This window comes from Stigmatopora argus, chromosome 12 (genome assembly GCF_051989625.1).
Source record: "Stigmatopora argus isolate UIUO_Sarg chromosome 12, RoL_Sarg_1.0, whole genome shotgun sequence".
Taxonomy (NCBI): Eukaryota; Metazoa; Chordata; class Actinopteri; order Syngnathiformes; family Syngnathidae; genus Stigmatopora; species Stigmatopora argus.
The window spans coordinates 10,915,163-10,931,876 of NC_135398.1; the positions used below are offsets into that span (position 1 = coordinate 10,915,163).

Sequence of the window (16,714 nt, forward strand, 5' to 3'; positions counted from 1 at the left end):
CCTCCAGGTGCAACAACCGTACGCAGTGTGTGGTTGTCACTGGCTCTGATGTCTTTCCCGATCCATGCCCCGGCACCTACAAGTACTTAGAGGTCCAGTATGAGTGTGTTCCCTATAGTAAGTATTACCACTACGATGAATGATGCTGCTGCTGTTGTTATTGTGTGTTGTGATTTTTATTAAACGCATGTCACAGAGCGTGGCGTGTCACTTTGTGTTATGGCGCCAACATTACAAGCTCTAAAGCGCTGCTGTTATTTTATGGCAATTATAAGCAATGGCCCGCCAAGGGACCACTGTGACAAAATGCAGCACTGCGAGGAAAAAAATAATCACTCAGGTCACAGCTGATTTAGTTAGTGCTAAATATAATGTAACTTATAACCGAGGTGACAATAGAGGGTTGCAAAACTGAAGTGCCAATATAAATGTCTTATTTAGTTTTTTATGTAACTACAACAATGCAGGCATTCATTTTCTTTAATTAATTAAATCAGCATACATATTTTAGTATTTTAAGGGATAAGACATTTTCTTTTATATAGTCGTAGTTGAAAATTTCTAATGTGTTTTACCTGTACTTGACTAAATAATTGTTTTCATTTTTGTTGAAAATAATAAAATACCTATAATGATACATAGGTGGAATTGCCACAGAAAGGGCACTAATAATTTTAAAAGTAAGGATGTAATTGCCATTAAGATGTCTTGAATTGAATTTCCCAAGTCTTACTTTTTTTGTTTTTGTTTTTTCTTTTGGTTGGTGATGGGGGTTGGTCTTTATTTTTACAACTTTTACTTAAGATGTTGGAAGCCTGCTAAGGAATGTTTTTTGTTTTTTTTATTGTTGTAGTATTATAGTGTTTATTATTACTTATGTTGCCATTAGGACCTAAAAATTCATATTTATTTGTTCATTTTAAACAGATGAGTGTTTTTAAATAACAAATTACAACGATAATTTATCATATGTATACTTTCTTAAGATAATCCACGTCTATCTTTTAATTATTGCACTATTTATAGATACATTTTAATAGCAAAATGAAAAAGATGATTATTATTCCTTTCTTCATGATTAAAGGAAAAATACATTTCCACAAATTTCCAACAGCAAGATTTGATCTTTTTCATTTTGCCAATTAGGTTTTATGCCGCTAAACCTCAATTTATTGTTGTTACTGTAAGAGCAATTGAATGCCTCTCGTCAAATGTCTACTGCATTGTAAAAGCATAGAAGTGAAGGAGAATTCTGTACCTTGGTAAATAAAATGACACGCTATATTCGAGATGTGTAGCATTTTGCCGGATATCCATTCAATTCACTTTAGTATTTTTTTTAGCGTTCTAAACGCCGTCTGCGTTTATGACGAGCATAAATCCTGCTTGAAAGCTTGTTTGAGATGAGTTTATTAGAGCGCAGCCGAGATTCATGCGCGTCCCTGTGAAAGTGCTTAGCGTTGATGAATTGTAAACACTTGTAAGACATATTCATTTTTGGTGTGCATTCCCCTTTCTTTCAAACAGACCTCCCGTTCACCTTCTGCCACTAACCTCCTTTGCTGTCTAACCTGCAATTTTTCATGCAGTCTCTCTGCCCAGCAGCTGCGAATGATCATAAATATAACTTGCACCATAGCAACCTTTTTCAAAGCTGTATCATTAGCACTGCATTGTTTTAGCACCTGTTAATAGTAGTATTTTATTTATTTATTTTTATTTCATTTTTATCGCCCGGTTAAGACATAAGGAAACGTGTGCATGACTGTTCATTAACTGACATATTTGTTTTTTTCCAATAGTACATCTTCCCATAAAAAGGAGAATATGCACAGTTCGTGTCAGGGTCGCATCCTATCACAGCTAATTCTCTCCTTCGACATGCCAGATGACTCATGATAACCTCTATTCTCTCCCTATTTTACTTTTTTTCCTTTCTTTCTAATCACCGCCTGAAATAGAAGTGGAGCAAAAAGGTAAACATCAGTGGTTCATACACCGCTACAAAACTCCCCCCTTCCTTCTTTGTCTTCTCCGTGTTCTGTCGTGTTGACTACAGCCCCAACCTCAACCCCCTACAAGTTCCCCACCTCCCACTGACAAATCTACACCCAAAGGAGGATTGTTTGCACATATGGACTGCCAAATTTTTCATTGATGAAACAAATGGAGCGTTTTCCAGATAAATGAAACTCACTCACAAAAACTGACGGTTGGGTGCTGATTTTTCCAGGGTCTCTGGCTTTTCCATCATATGAACCCTTGAAAAATGAGCTCGTTTTCCTATGTACAGGGTTCACATGGGTGCATGAAGTTTCTGAAAAAATAGTAAAAGTAACAATAGGGGCCCTTACTCAACTGTTTTCATGACACGTCCTTACATTGAATTTTTGACTTGGCATTATAAATGATTCTGAGTATCCACTTATGAACACAATAAGAACATGTAAAGTGAATTGGCCCTTGCAACCCTGTTTGTTGGTTATTATTTCCCAATGAATACGTAAACTTCCACAGTAAACCTTCGCAACATTCGATGTCTTGCACAAAAAGTCTTAAGCATTGCAAGTCTTTCTTGGATACCTACTGTTATTTGTATTGCTTTTGATTGAGTTGTCTTAGTAGAGGTCAAGCCCTGGAATTCATAGAATTTGTCTGCTTTGAAATAACTTGGTCGACCGTCCCCCTCAAATTTCTGGCCTTAGGACTTTTAGTGTAGCCTGCTATGATCATCAGCGTGTACACTAAAACTTGTGTTGATGGATGTGAAACTGGTCAAAGCTGAGTACCACACTGCGATCAGTATTTTCTATTATTTAGATGTTTGAGATGTCATACCAATTAAAAAGAAAAGCCCCTCCCCAGAAAAAAAATACATTTATGAGATTCAAAAGTGTGAATCCTGTATTTAGTATATACAGCACATTATGTGCTGGCAGTGATGGCTGGCTGAGACTCATGATCACAATAATCCACAACGTACTAAAAAGAAAAACATGACCATTAAGGGCTGCGGCCAGCCATCAGTGCTTCCTTTTGTTCCCAAAGATGTGGTGACAATCCTGTGCTTCTGTATTATTCCCTCTGCTTAGTTTTCATCTGCTTTGCTGCCATTGACGTGTTGTTTATTTTTTCTTTCTCACAAAGACATAAAGCCTCATTTATTTTGTTTCATGCATGTACATCATATTAAAATAATCCTTTTATGTGGACTTGTTGTCAGACTTTAGCCCCTTTCAAACAGTAATCCCCCCCCAAAAAAAACTAGAGGTGCCATTTATTTCCGCACATATCTCTAAATTAACACTTGCTTTAGTGGGATATGACGAAGGCTTGTTAACAAAGCGGTTGTATCTTGCTAGGATTAGATAATTAGATGCCTTGGGCCTAACTTCACACCCTGGTCTCGGCCAACTACTCACAAGCAGCAAAACACCTGTCATGCTGCAAGCCATGAAAGTTCCATGCTAACTTAATACCCTAAACCCAGTACTGCGAGGCAAGGGAGTAAATGAAATGGGCAATTAAATGTACATTCTACATTTGCTCATTTGTCTTTTCTCTTGCATCCTTTCATGATACGCATCCCCACCAAATTTTCAATAGCTTGGTGAAACCAGAGACAGGTGGCTATTTCCATATAAAATCTGTCTAGCACACAAGACCAATTAGCGCTGTAAGAGAGGCCACATTCGATGCACTGTATGAAAGGGGCTACAGGCTGATTTTAGAGACGGAGTGTAAAAATCCATTTGTAGTGCCTTTTGTTTACAGGATTATTAATGTTTTCCTCCTCGTAATTTTGTTCTATTTGGAAGTATCAAGATTTCACCAAACTCTTTAATGAACAGCACCAAAGATGATGCTGATATTTCCCAATGATCACTAGCCTTATTTTCTCTCTCTTCCGCTAGTCTTCATTTGTCCTGGGACCCTGAAGGGCATTGGCGACGCCACCTTCCTGTACGAGGCAGAGCAACAAGCGGGATCGTGGTGCAGAGATCCACTACAAGCTGGGGACAAGGTCTTCTTCATGCCGTGGACGCCTTACCGCACCGACACCCTCATCGAGTACGCCTCCCTGGAGGACTTCCAAAACAACCGTCAGACCACCACATACAAATTGCCCCATCGGGTAGATGGCACTGGCTTCGTGGCCTATGACGGCGCCATCTTCTTTAACAAGGAGCGCACACGCAACATCGTCAAGTTCGACCTGCGCACACGCATCAAAAGTGGCGAAGCCATCGTCAACAACGCAAACTACCATGACACATCGCCATATCGCTGGGGGGGCAAGACTGACATTGACCTCGCGGTGGACGAGAGGGGCCTGTGGGTCATTTATGCCACAGAGCAGAATAACGGGCGAATCGTTGTGAGCCAGCTCAACCCCTACACGCTGCGCTTCGAGGCCTCATGGGACACAGCCTATGACAAGCGCTCAGCATCCAATGCCTTCATGGTGTGCGGTGTGCTGCACGTGGTGCGCTCCACCTATGAAGAGAGTGAGCTTGAGGGTGGCAACAGCCAGATTGATTACATATACAACACCAAGTTGAGCCAAGGCGAATACACAGACATAAGCTTCCCTAACCAGTACCAATACATCACGGCTGTGGATTACAACCCCAGAGACAACCAGTTATATGTGTGGAATAACTTTTACATCCTTCGCTATGACCTCAACTTCGCACCGCCTGATCCTGTCGAAGGTGAGAGTTATTTTTTCTATTTGGTTGTCTTTCTACTACATTATCAGAAAGGCTTTTCATGTTTCATGTTCCGACTCTAACGCTTCAGATAAAGCAGTGAGGTTTTTCCCCATAGCGTAGTCATTTTAATTCACTTTAATCCCATGTTTCCCTAACAGTTTGAAGGAAGTTATTTAATTTAACTATAAGAACCTCAAGATAATCTGATTCTTAATCTATGTGGTCTTTGACATCGACCTTTTAATTTTAAAAAATTTATAGTTTGGTACTTGCTTTTTTCTGTCCCAAATCCAGAGAGGGTTATATCTAAATATGTAGTCATCTGCTTAGTCATTTGAATCTCCCAAGAATCAACAGGCATATATTGTGTTGACTCCAAGGTACTTTAACTCCACTTGTAATATCTATTATACTCTGCTTTTGTGAGATTGTTCATGTTTTTCTACCAGTATGAGGCCCAGTTATTATTTGTGAAAAAATTTCCCCTGAGAGAAAGTAGGGTTTTTATGATGAACGCTTACCGGACTCAGGCTGGGTACATACCTACTGATTCATGTGACTTAAGCAACATTTATAAAGTGAGATACACAAGATAAGGGAAGCAAAATGGATGTGCCTTCAACATATTCCCGACCCACCAACAATCTATATTGATACTGAGCTGTAAGATGCAGTATGTTCCCAAAAGGCATCTTGACAGCCAGAAATAATAATAAGAAATAGAGAAAGATGATGTTAACTGGTAAATAATGGGACATCTAAATACTGAAAATTGACTAGATGGGGGAGAAATAAAAACAAAAACAACTATTGAAATACCTGACAAGATAACTTCCGAATTACAGACATCTAATAAACTAGATTGCTAAACTTGATTGCAAGTGAAGGAGAATTATTCTATTTGCCCCGATTGTCAGTATGTGTGTGCACTAATTTAACGTTCAGAAACTAATCTGGGGAGGGTTTGGTGTGTCAGAAATCCAGTACGAAATGACAGATTCACCCTGCAATGAGAACTGTCTCCCAGGGCAATTGCATCTCCACCAAAACCCTCACACTCGCCCCCGCAAAGGCTCGGTCCCTATCTCATTCTTTAATCCCTGGTCTTATCCAATACAGTTATCGTCACTGGCCTCTTGAACCTTGCCTCTCATGGCGGAAATATGTCTGAGAAGTATTGGTGAGCAATGTGTCACACTTTATCGTCTCCTCCTGAACTTCAAGTTTGGTTGCCATAGCAGCAACAGTAGGGCCACAGGAACTGTTTACCTTACTTTTGTAGCACTATATTTTCTGACCAGTAATAGTGTAGAATTTCCAAGATTTTATTATTCAATGGAGTGCGTTGAAGGTGGACCTGAAATGCATGGACATCCATATATATTATAGTTTAAAAGGTATCTGATTATGTATCTTCATTCAGCTGAGCTTCTATAATTTCAATGGAAAGGCATCTTTGCAGGAAATTGAGGTATGCATTTTGCCGAATGCTTTTCATGGACAACATATTTCCATCTTGTAGAAGAATAGAGTTTTTAACATGAATAGTTAAATTTACCCCATTTATGATTATTCTTTTATTATATCCTGGTGATCTGACAACTTTTGATGTACATTCATGCAAGACAACTTTATTCTATGACATTCTTGGCATTACTGTAGCCAAGCCTTTCAAAAAATGAAATTTGTCTTTTGTTGTTAGATGCAATAGAAAATGACCATTTCTATCAATTTTTATTTTGTGTGTTTGGTGTTAAGTTTAATTTAAAAGAAACGAAAAGTGACTATACATCTGACTGATTAGGGCTGCAATTATCCTTTGTTGCGCAAAGCCAGCTTGGTGGAAAAAAAACCCTTCTTGACCTGACTTGACGTCATAGTCGCATATCAGGTTGCGCTTCCACATTACGAACCGGCACCTCTGGATGCCAGCTGGAAATGCGATTGTAGACGCAGCCTTGTCGAAGGGTCTTGTCGTCAAAGCCTCAATGGGGGCTGTGTGCTCCTGAACTCTGGCCCCTTGTCAACACGTCTGTTTGTTTTCCCGCTGGAGCCTGGAATCTGTCCAGCACCATAACTCCACACGCCCGGTGGGGGACGTGGGGGTGGGGCTTCAATTTTAAATCTGTTTTTGCTGAAGTTCCTGCATTAACAGTTTAATGATGTGGATGTTGTATAAAATACTCAGTTCTTCTGCCTGCTTAAGTGTTAGTCTTCTGATGTATACTAATGTAATTAACTAGTGGATCATAATCACCCTGTTCGTTCCAGAAGAGCCTGTGGGAAGGAAGAAACTGGCCATCACGGAGCTTTTCCAAGGGCTGCTTTATATGCTCTCTCAGCTACCGTTATGCCTCGGTAAACATAAACACCACATTACATTGGAATGGCAGGAACAGTGCATTCCCTCAAAGAAGCGGACTGAACATGCTTCCTTATTTTATTTATCCTTCTAAGTAGGAGCGCTACTTTCATTGTTTTAAATAAGAAATGCATCTTTGTGATGTGCTGTGTCCCTCGCCACATTTTTTAAGGGCACATTTTTTCAAAATGTCGTAAGATACAATCTTTTCCTCCGTGGACCACCATTTGAAAATAATTGGCCCGTCATATGTACACCTATGTCTTCAAGATTTATGGGAGCCGGTGACGTTCCCTCGGTTAGAACGACCTATTCTGCAGAGTAATCTAATGGCGGAGAAATAATGTCAGTACTTGAAACCAGGGAGCACTCCAAGCGTAAAGGGAATTAATTGTAGTCGTTAAGATTCATTGACCATAGTGCATTTCTCTTTTTCTTTGTTGAAATGTCATTACAATGCGACAGCGAGTCATTTTGTCACAAGTTTCTAATCTGAATGTAATGCAGTTCTTTTTTTGGGTGGTAAAATCCAATCCAACGAGTGTAGCTCTTTTGTATAGTTTTCACTGCATGGTAATAACTGCATATTTGTGCTAACCTCTCAGATAAAGTGTCTCCCTGTCTGCTTTAAAACAAATAGAGGAACCCGCCTAATCCTGTGCTGTTTTTTCGAGGGTCTTTGGCCCAATTGATTAGTTCAACTGGGTAGTGTACGATATAGAAGTGGCAATAGTAGATCACACAGCCTTACACCAATGAGTCAGGAAAGCGCTAGACTGCTCTCCTTTTCGTCTCCTGTCAGATAATAATTGTTTTTGCAGGAAAGTAAATCTCCAGACATAAACTTTATTGATGTTAAATGCTGCAATACTATGTCCCAATGGGCAACACAAATTTGAAGTGGACCTGGGGCAAGTAAGATTGTTGTTTGTTTGCTTTTTAGATGAAGAACAGGTGACACCTTGTTCTCATTTCGTTCTTCAGATTAAATGTGTGTCCTTGGCGATTTGTAAATACTGAAATCCCTTCTTATTTTCTATTATTTGTAAGGTTGTCGTGTTCTGACTGATAGATTTTGAATAAGGCCAACATTGCTTGCTTCATGACCGCCTTTATACCTACCTGACTTGAGCTGTATTATCTGAGAGCTTTGTAGAACAAATTTGTCAACAAATGGATAAAAATCCTCTGAATTGCACCTTTATCTCAAGGAATTTGATATCATGGTCATCCCTTGGTCACGCTCCACCTTTCACAACGTTAGGGAGCTTTAACATAATCAGCCCAGTGATGACAGCAAAGCCTCTTTGGTCAAGTTAATCATTGCTCACCTTGTTGGTATTCCTTTGCACTTGTGTTTGTAATACTGCTCTCGCCCTAATTCCGTTCTTGATTGATGTGATTAGCAAACATCAGTCCCCTTATCGATCACATCGGCTATTGCTCCAAATAGTTCACACGTCATTAAAATAAATGTCTGCAAATGAATTGCCAAGACAAAATGACAAGGATTGATCTATCAGCCTCCTTTGAAAGCAAGGCGAAACACCAAAGGCAGGCAGCGTCTGTGAGGCCGCCTCTGTTGTGTACAAGGAAATGAACTGGTTTCTTTAGGGAATAAATAATTCAGAAGAGCCGATAATTACCAGGAGTGTTTCAAGCTAACACGGAGCGAAGTGGGAAAAAATAATGTGTCTTCCAGGTAACGTTGTGATTTGGGCATTCAAAAGGAACTTGCCGTAAGCTGACGACGTGTCATAAGCAATCAAGGGGTGTACGCTTTGAATTGAAATGTCAAACTAAGCCTGACTTTCCCTGCGTGCTTCTTCCAGCTGATGGTTTTTACAGCCGCTGTGCATGCCAGCCCACTGCACTCTGATTTACTTTCACATCCATGAATGATGCCTCAAGGTGAGCATTCGAGTTGCATGAATGCATTAAGCTTCAAAGCCAATATGCTTGTTGTCCATACCATTTGACGACAGAGATGCAGAGTGCATCATACTTTTTCAAAGTGTGGGCCCTTAACTAATTGACACTGTGTCATATTTAGTCCCTCCGTACCTAAGAAGAAAATTTGTGCTTGCCTTACATGGAGAAATTGAGTAAATAATTTTGAACTCTGGTGCTATAAAAACACCAACACTTACTGAGGCACATCTGCAAGACAGCCTTACCAGGATGTTGACAGCTACCTTCCTGTGCAGTGTTAAAATAAATGGGCTTTTAGCATGGACCAGGCATCTTTAAGAGCAAATTACGTAACAGTAGACTTGAACCACAATGATGTTGAGGCAAATCTTCAAATCTAATGACATGGAGCTACTATAGTGCATAACTAATAAATAGCTCACTTTAAGGCGAAAATCACTATGGTTTGCACATTGATAATATAAAGTTAACAGAAAAGCCCATTTAAACCCAATTGCCCACCAAAAGAAGAGCACATCCTTTGAATAAACACTCAGCCACTATTTGTGGACATGTATTTCTGCTTCTTTTTGTATGTGTTTTATTCTGAGTAGTCGTAAAGCCCTCTTTCTTGAAAGTGCAATGTCTGCGAGTCCACCAAATTTCCTTTCAGGCCTCATAAATTACGTCCAGTGGAGCTTTTTCTGTCTGCCACTCTTCAAAATTGTGTCACGATCGTTGGAAAGGCCACTTTTTCATCTCCAGAAATAATATTCCTAAGTTAGTAACAGCACATGAATCGTCATGTCTCTTGCTGCCTTCCACGCCGCAAAACCTCGACTGAAAAGCGGAACGGCAGTGAAGAAAAAGAAAGGCCTGATTTAAAATTCATGTCTTGTGGGATTGGTTTCGCTGTCATTAATTAACAACTCAGGCCCCAGGTGAAAAAGACAAAACGAGCAATTGTAGTTACCTCTTTTTTTAATCCACAAATAAAAGGCTAACCAACAACCATCTTTTCTCCCTGCTGTGGTATAACAGTACCTACTTAGAATCATTTTGGATGTCAAGCTCAGTTATTTGATTTATTCACATTTCTAAGTAGAATTTTATTTGAATTTTCTAAGTCGAACATGTAATAAGGAACACTAAGCAGCTGTTAGTATTGCTTCAGTTTTTAACCTACCTACAAAAGAAAGTCAAGTCTTAGGAGACCCGGCTGAAACCGTCTGAAACTAGGTATTTTGGCAGAAATTGAGTTAAACTACATATATTCATGATTTAAACTGTTGTTACTTATTTTATCGTATTTTATCATAGTTTTATCCTCCTTTTTCCTGACATTTTGACTATAAAAACATTTCTTGAGAGTAAGGATGCCAGTTCCACAAATGACAAAACATAATGTTGCTATTCTTGACTACTTTGTGTGTCATTTAAATAGGGTAATATTTACCTCTTTTTTGCCATTACACCAAGAGGATTGGACTTAAAGGCATTTTTTTCAGGATTTATAACAATTACACAGACTTGTTGGGCTTTATGCTGTAATTTGTTGTTAGTAAATTAATGGTAAAAGACGGCTTATGAGCCATTTATTCTGGTGTCTGGCTGGACAGTTTGCCCATGTTGAGAGCATGTTGGGGAAAATTAGAATGTTACGGGACCTTCAACGTTATGTCAAGATTTGGCTGTGCTCATGAGCGTAGTCATGTTTTTGTGTTTAAAAATTGCAAATCCCATATTTTCATACTTCATATTTCGAACTATTGTCTGACCACTATAAATGTCCAAATACTTTCCCATTTTTTGTACCATGATGTTTCCATATATAAACCAAGACAGAGAAAGACGACACAGTAAAATAACAGTATTTGCAAGGTTGTATGGATCTAAACTTATTCCCAGGCAAGGCGGGGTGATTTGCTTTTATTCCTCAAGGTTGTAAGACTCCATTAGCTTTCTTTCTCCACTTTGTTTTACAAGCATTTTGCAATTATTATATGTTGCACTTTTACCGGCCTCCTTTCTGGAAATACACTACAAGATCTAAAATACAGCAGTACAGGAAGAAGGAAGAAGTCTGTCATAAAACACTGCGTAGATTGGGGGCAAAAAAATACAATTTCGGAAGACCAATCGATCCTACCCATAAATAGCTTTTGGCAGCAGCTGGGCTCGTACGGTAAACACATACTATTAGAAAGGCAGCCTGCCGCTTACGTCTGCTGTGGAAGTAAAAGAATGCCAAGTATTGACATATTGTCGAGCTGCACACAGCACACTCATCTCAACCATTACCTCGCTCTGCGACAGGATGTGGACTTCTGCTAGGCTTGCACTAATGGAAAGAATACTCAACAGACAGGAAAACGAAACAAAATAAAATAGGTTCAAATGTCTGCTTCAGGATGTAATCGCAAGACAACATTGTCACATCTGGAATTGTAAATGTTTCTTCAAATACAACCGTTCTATTCACAGAGCCATGTTAAAGGCAGAAAAAGGCTGTACTATCAATGAATGCCAAGTCCAGTAGCTGCTTATAACTGTGGCCAGCGGCAATGTCATGAGTAGAAAAAGTTGTCATGGAAATGAATACGCACAACAATACTACATACATCTTCTGCACCCTTTGGCCATGTTTACTATCACCTTCTTAAAATATATATTTTTACCCCAATGATTAACTCGATTGAACAAATGGTTCAGTTTTTGGTGTCCTGAAAATTCTGAAAAAAAAATGACTTATTTTAAGAGACCAAAATAGGGATTTTACTAGCTTGATCTTTTTGCGGAAATCTTGCACGTACATTTGATTCATTGTAAGCCATACACTGCTGATATTTTGAGCATTTGCACATTGCGATGTAGACTCAAAACGGCACGTCACTGTGCCGACATATTACTTGACAAAACCGAAGGACTTGAGAAAGACTTAGCACAAGACCTAATAAGATATACATGCATAGAAAACAACATGTTTTTATCATTACCGTGTTTTCATTCTCTATTTATCAGTAGAGTTCAAATATGGGAAAAACTGCATTAAATAGGTGGACTTAATTTATGACTGGAATCGACATGCCCAAGGTAAAGTGGCTTTAGGGTTTAAACATTTGTTAAAACTTACTCAAGACTTTCAGATTTGTGACCTGATTCCATGCATCGACTCATCATAAAAAAATTGACTGAAAATGACATTGGGGCTGTTGACCATTAAGTTTGTGGAGCACAATTAGTCTACAATAAAATTAAATCCTTGACAACTTTGGTCATTTCGGTGATGTTATTTAGTAATATTCCTCTTACATCATTTCACCCGAGCTTTTCTTTTACACTCATCAGTGGTAACTAAAGAGTTTTATTGTAGTAACCCTCACCTCCTACGGCCTACGCACACTGGGTTTCATGGCAGCCACATTCAGTAAGGCCAACCTGCAAATGTGTGGCTGACATGCGCACAATGACTGAATGAGCGTAAGGTAATTAGCTGAAGCTCATGCCAAGCAGAAAGGTTGCTGTGGGGAAATGTTACCATTGTGACTTTCTATGGGGTGGTCCTGGACTTTTATATTTATTTTCCTCATAGCGAACAGCTGTGGCCTTGTGACCGGTACCGCCACCACCCTTTGGCTTTGTAATAAACTCATCTATTTCACTTTGAATGAGAAAGCAAATATTCCCCTGCCAGACTGATTAGTGTGAATGCAACGGTGGGCCTCGTCCCCCAGGAAAGGGAGATGTGTGTGTGATAATGGAGTGTCGGATAGCATGATATTGCATTTTCGAACAATCGCTGAAGACGGCGCACATCGCCAGACCTCATTGTGGAAAGCTGCTTTTATCTGACAATATAATCTGCCTGTTGTAGCGAGGAAGAGACAAGTGACCATCCACATGGCTCTTGTCTTGATATTGGCCAATCCGACTGCTTCCCACCCTTTTCTGCCCCAATTTCTGCCCTCATTTCCTGGCATTTTCTATCTCCAGGCACTCTGCGGGAGATAGCATCTCATCTTGGCAGCACCTGCGCCAGGCAGAAAACAAATTGCCTTAGCATGCCTGTTGGACCCTTTTAATGCATAGATTGACTTTGCAGACTCAATACTATTTATTCGTGATGCTGCCGATGTTTGAGGGTCTTTTTAACGGGTGGGTTGGGTTTGCCAACGCAGCTGTATTACTCAAAAAGGGAAAAGAAAATACAAAAAGCCAAAAGCAAATAGGCTTTGTCTCCACTGCTGACATTTAATCAATTCAAGGTAGCGAATCTTGTCAGGAAAGTGTTGGCTTTTATGTGTCAAAATATCTTATTCATGGCTTGGAATGAAAAAAATGTCAGATGATGAATGCCAAATACCAATAGCCACTATTATTATCTCGGTTAAAACAAAATCAAGAATAACAACAATCATTCCTGATTCATAAAAGAAAAAACTGAAAAAAGATTTGCAAATAAAGGCCAGTATTTACTTTTCTCCTGCTAAAACCTCGGTTTTGTTCAATTCAGTGTCACCAGTGGGCGAATTCCCCATCTCCAAACCACCGGAGAAAACCACCACCATCATGTCCGCCACAGCTGCACCCACAGCGAAGAGTCAAGGTGACCCAACCTTAGGAGGTGGAGCGGACCCTAGGGATGGAAGGGATCCGTTCGAGGACACCCGAGGCTTGGCGACGGCAGAGCCCGCCGTTCCAGAGTTACCCCCCACTCCCAAACGTTTCTGTGAGGCCACCCGGCTGCGGGGAATCGACTGGCCCCAGTCCCACACAAGCTCAGCTGTGGAAAGACCCTGTCCCAAAGGAACCAAAGGTTAGTTTGTCGTCTGATTGCTCGATTATTCAATTGTGTAGCTTCAAAACCGCTTAAAGTATCTTTATCGTGTACGGCAGGCATCGTCAACATCATGCTCTCCCGCCTTCAAAGACAACTCAATAGCCTAGGATTTAGAAATCCTTACTGTCAAGCCACTCGCATTTTTTCTTCTTCTATGTAGCAACATCAATGCACACTATAATGAATGGTAACAAGACGAATTCAGTGTCTGCTGGTTAGAAATGCCTTAACCATTGATGGCTTCGCTTCCTCAACAGTGGCTGGAAGTACCGTCGCTGCTGAGCCCTTTTCAGTAATAGTTGCGCGTCACAATTAGAAATAATCCTATACAATAAAAGGTAAGGCAAGTAAAAAGTAATCCCAAGTAATTCCAAGTGTGTATCAAACCTCTAATTCTCTGCATTAATCACTCAATAATAAATACAAATACGTCTCAGTTTTAAAAAGAATGTTGACACCTTAAGTTAGGCATGAACAAATATCTAAGTATGCATCAGGGAACAGTTTTCTCTTATTTTACACATTTATGTATTTCAAACATGGCATGGTCGACATTGTTTTAACAAATACAATGAACACAGCCAAGAACTTTAAATTTACTTCCACATGGCATGATAACTATCTATTGGTAGTTTTCTAAAAATTAAACAACAATGGCCAATGGTTTAGTAAAACTAAACAACATTTTGTTGTTCTGAGAAAACATCATTGTGCTTGTTTTATTGATGTTTACTTTAGCCATGATTTATTTTTGCAATGTATTTTTTTTCCATTGGCAGGATTGTGCTCAGCTCAGCAAATGTCTCCATTTAGCCACAATAAACATGACTCCGACTCTGAGGTTTTACTTAAAAAATGTCTGCACAGTTAATATAGAGGTTTTATCATGGCGACACTTTTACCCTCTAACTCTTTCCTTTGAGGGGAAATGTAAAGCAGCAGTGCATGGACAGAAAACCACAGCCTCGTGATAAGCGCCATTAATTCTGCTATCTGGGAGACGTAATTGCATGAGTGTATCCACACGGTCATATTAGATAAGAATTAGTTCCAGTTGCTGAAAGTGTCCGACATCAAAGCCAGCAGCAATGGCGCGCTGATGGCCATTATGCGACTGGGCTGACAATCAAGTTAGCCGCGCAGAAAGTTACCTTCGCACCCCGTCACACACTCACACACACACACATACATACAGTGACAGCACTGTCAAATTAAATAGCGCCAGATCAAAGCTGGATTGATATTTTTGTTTCAACTGACGAGGGTTAAAAAGGGAAAAGGACTACACATGGTGTCACTGTTGTCAGAGAATAGGCACTCATTAGCTGTAATCTTGTGTTTTTATCCTCTTTCGAAGCATCTCAAATATCTCTTCACAGCAAACAGTTGGGTTTCTCCTTCTGCTTCATTAAAAGGCGACTGTTGAAGACTACTCCCGCTATGATTATTTTCCCTTTCCTTAAAAAAAATAGGCTTTAAGAATGTTTGTAAATGTGCACTCACTCAGTTTCCTGCAGCAAGTTTTGTGATCAGTGTGTGTCAATGAAAGCTAAGCGAGAACATACACCAGCGTGGCTGTTCTGGTCTCCTTCCAATGTCTGTTTGCTCTCTGCTACCACAGGTGTTGCCTCCTTTCTGTGCACGGTGGCAGGGAACTGGTGCTCCAGAGGCCCAGACCTTAGCAACTGCACTTCGCACTGGGTGACTCAAGTGGCACAAAAGGTATGGGCAAAAACTGAATGCCATTTGCTAAAATTTACTGTAAAAGAAAAATGGCTTGACTGCTAAAAGGGATGCCTTCCGGAAAATGAATTTTTTTCTGAAAAATCTGAATTTGCGTGTGCCATCAGCAACTGAAACAGTTTACTGACTAAAGGCAGTTTTATTTTATTTATTTAATTTTTGTTTTTGTTGTTGCTTTTTGATTTTATTGCAGTGTTTGAACAATCGGATACTGTTTATGGAGGAATAATCTTACAAACACCAAAATAATACCATTTGTATCAACCCTCGTTTAATGAAAGATAGTAACACCAATCTGTTTTAAGAAAGAAAACAAGAATAACTAATTTAAGTAAACAAAATAGTTTCTCTGGTTTATTTAATCAAAATAACTTGGACTCCTGTTTATTAAAGCTAAGCAGCACAAATCAGACCCTAGTTGTAAAACAAAACAACTAATATATTCTAATGGTATTATTCATTTCTAATTTTTAAATTAATAATAATTTAATTTAATTATTTATTTATTTTTGTCATGTAACAGTAACTGTTTTTTTAAATTTCTAACTGAGCGCCATAGCCCAAAATATACGCAGACAAACGTAACAATCACAATTAAAAAAATAAAATTCCCGGAATCCAATATTTTTTTCTGTAACACCCCGATTGCCCCTTTATAGGTATTACTTTGAAATGTAATACTTGGATGCAATGACCATAAAAAGTATCTTTCCCCTTTAAGGCATTGATAAACATGCAAACATCTGAGAATGATACATTTGCGATCTCACAAGCAACAAACGAGCCTCAGGTGTCTGGAGTCAAGGAGGCAGCCGTTTGTTGGCGACAATCAAAGAACGACAGCTTATTTCTACAGTGATTTGTCCGCTTTGATTCTCAAAAAAATAAAATAAAAAACAATGCACAAAGCCCCTCACAATTTGACGGAAGCCTCGGTGTGAAAAACACCTCCCGAATGTACCAAGTTAAGACAGAGTTCCCAAATGCTGTCAGGAAACATTTTGGCAAACTTATCAAATGTGTTCTCATTCCATACCGTGTATCCCATTTAAAAGAATGGGCAGAGGATGAAAAGGCAGAGCAAGTCCTAAAAATCATTTTGTATCTCTTAAACATCTAACTCCAACTTTTTTTATGTTGCAT

The 16,714-nt window shown here is 39.4% G+C and overlaps 1 protein-coding gene across 12 annotated transcripts in view; it reads left to right on the forward strand.

Moving 5' to 3' along the window:
- The window catches only part of adgrl2b.1 (adhesion G protein-coupled receptor L2b, tandem duplicate 1), a 99,619-nt gene that overhangs the window by 48,007 nt on the left and 34,898 nt on the right, over positions 1-16,714 (forward strand). For 8 of the 12 annotated variants that reach the window (XM_077614782.1, XM_077614784.1, XM_077614783.1 and 5 more), the window contains exons 4-8: positions 8-117; positions 1,962-1,976; positions 3,915-4,715; positions 13,502-13,804; positions 15,450-15,550. In XM_077614782.1, coding sequence (XP_077470908.1) covers positions 8-117; positions 1,962-1,976; positions 3,915-4,715; positions 13,502-13,804; positions 15,450-15,550 — 1,330 coding nt within the window. The remainder of the gene's footprint in view (positions 1-7; positions 118-1,961; positions 1,977-3,914; positions 4,716-13,501; positions 13,805-15,449; positions 15,551-16,714) is intronic. The other 4 variants (XM_077614788.1, XM_077614787.1, XM_077614778.1 and 1 more) reach the window with 1 other exon arrangement.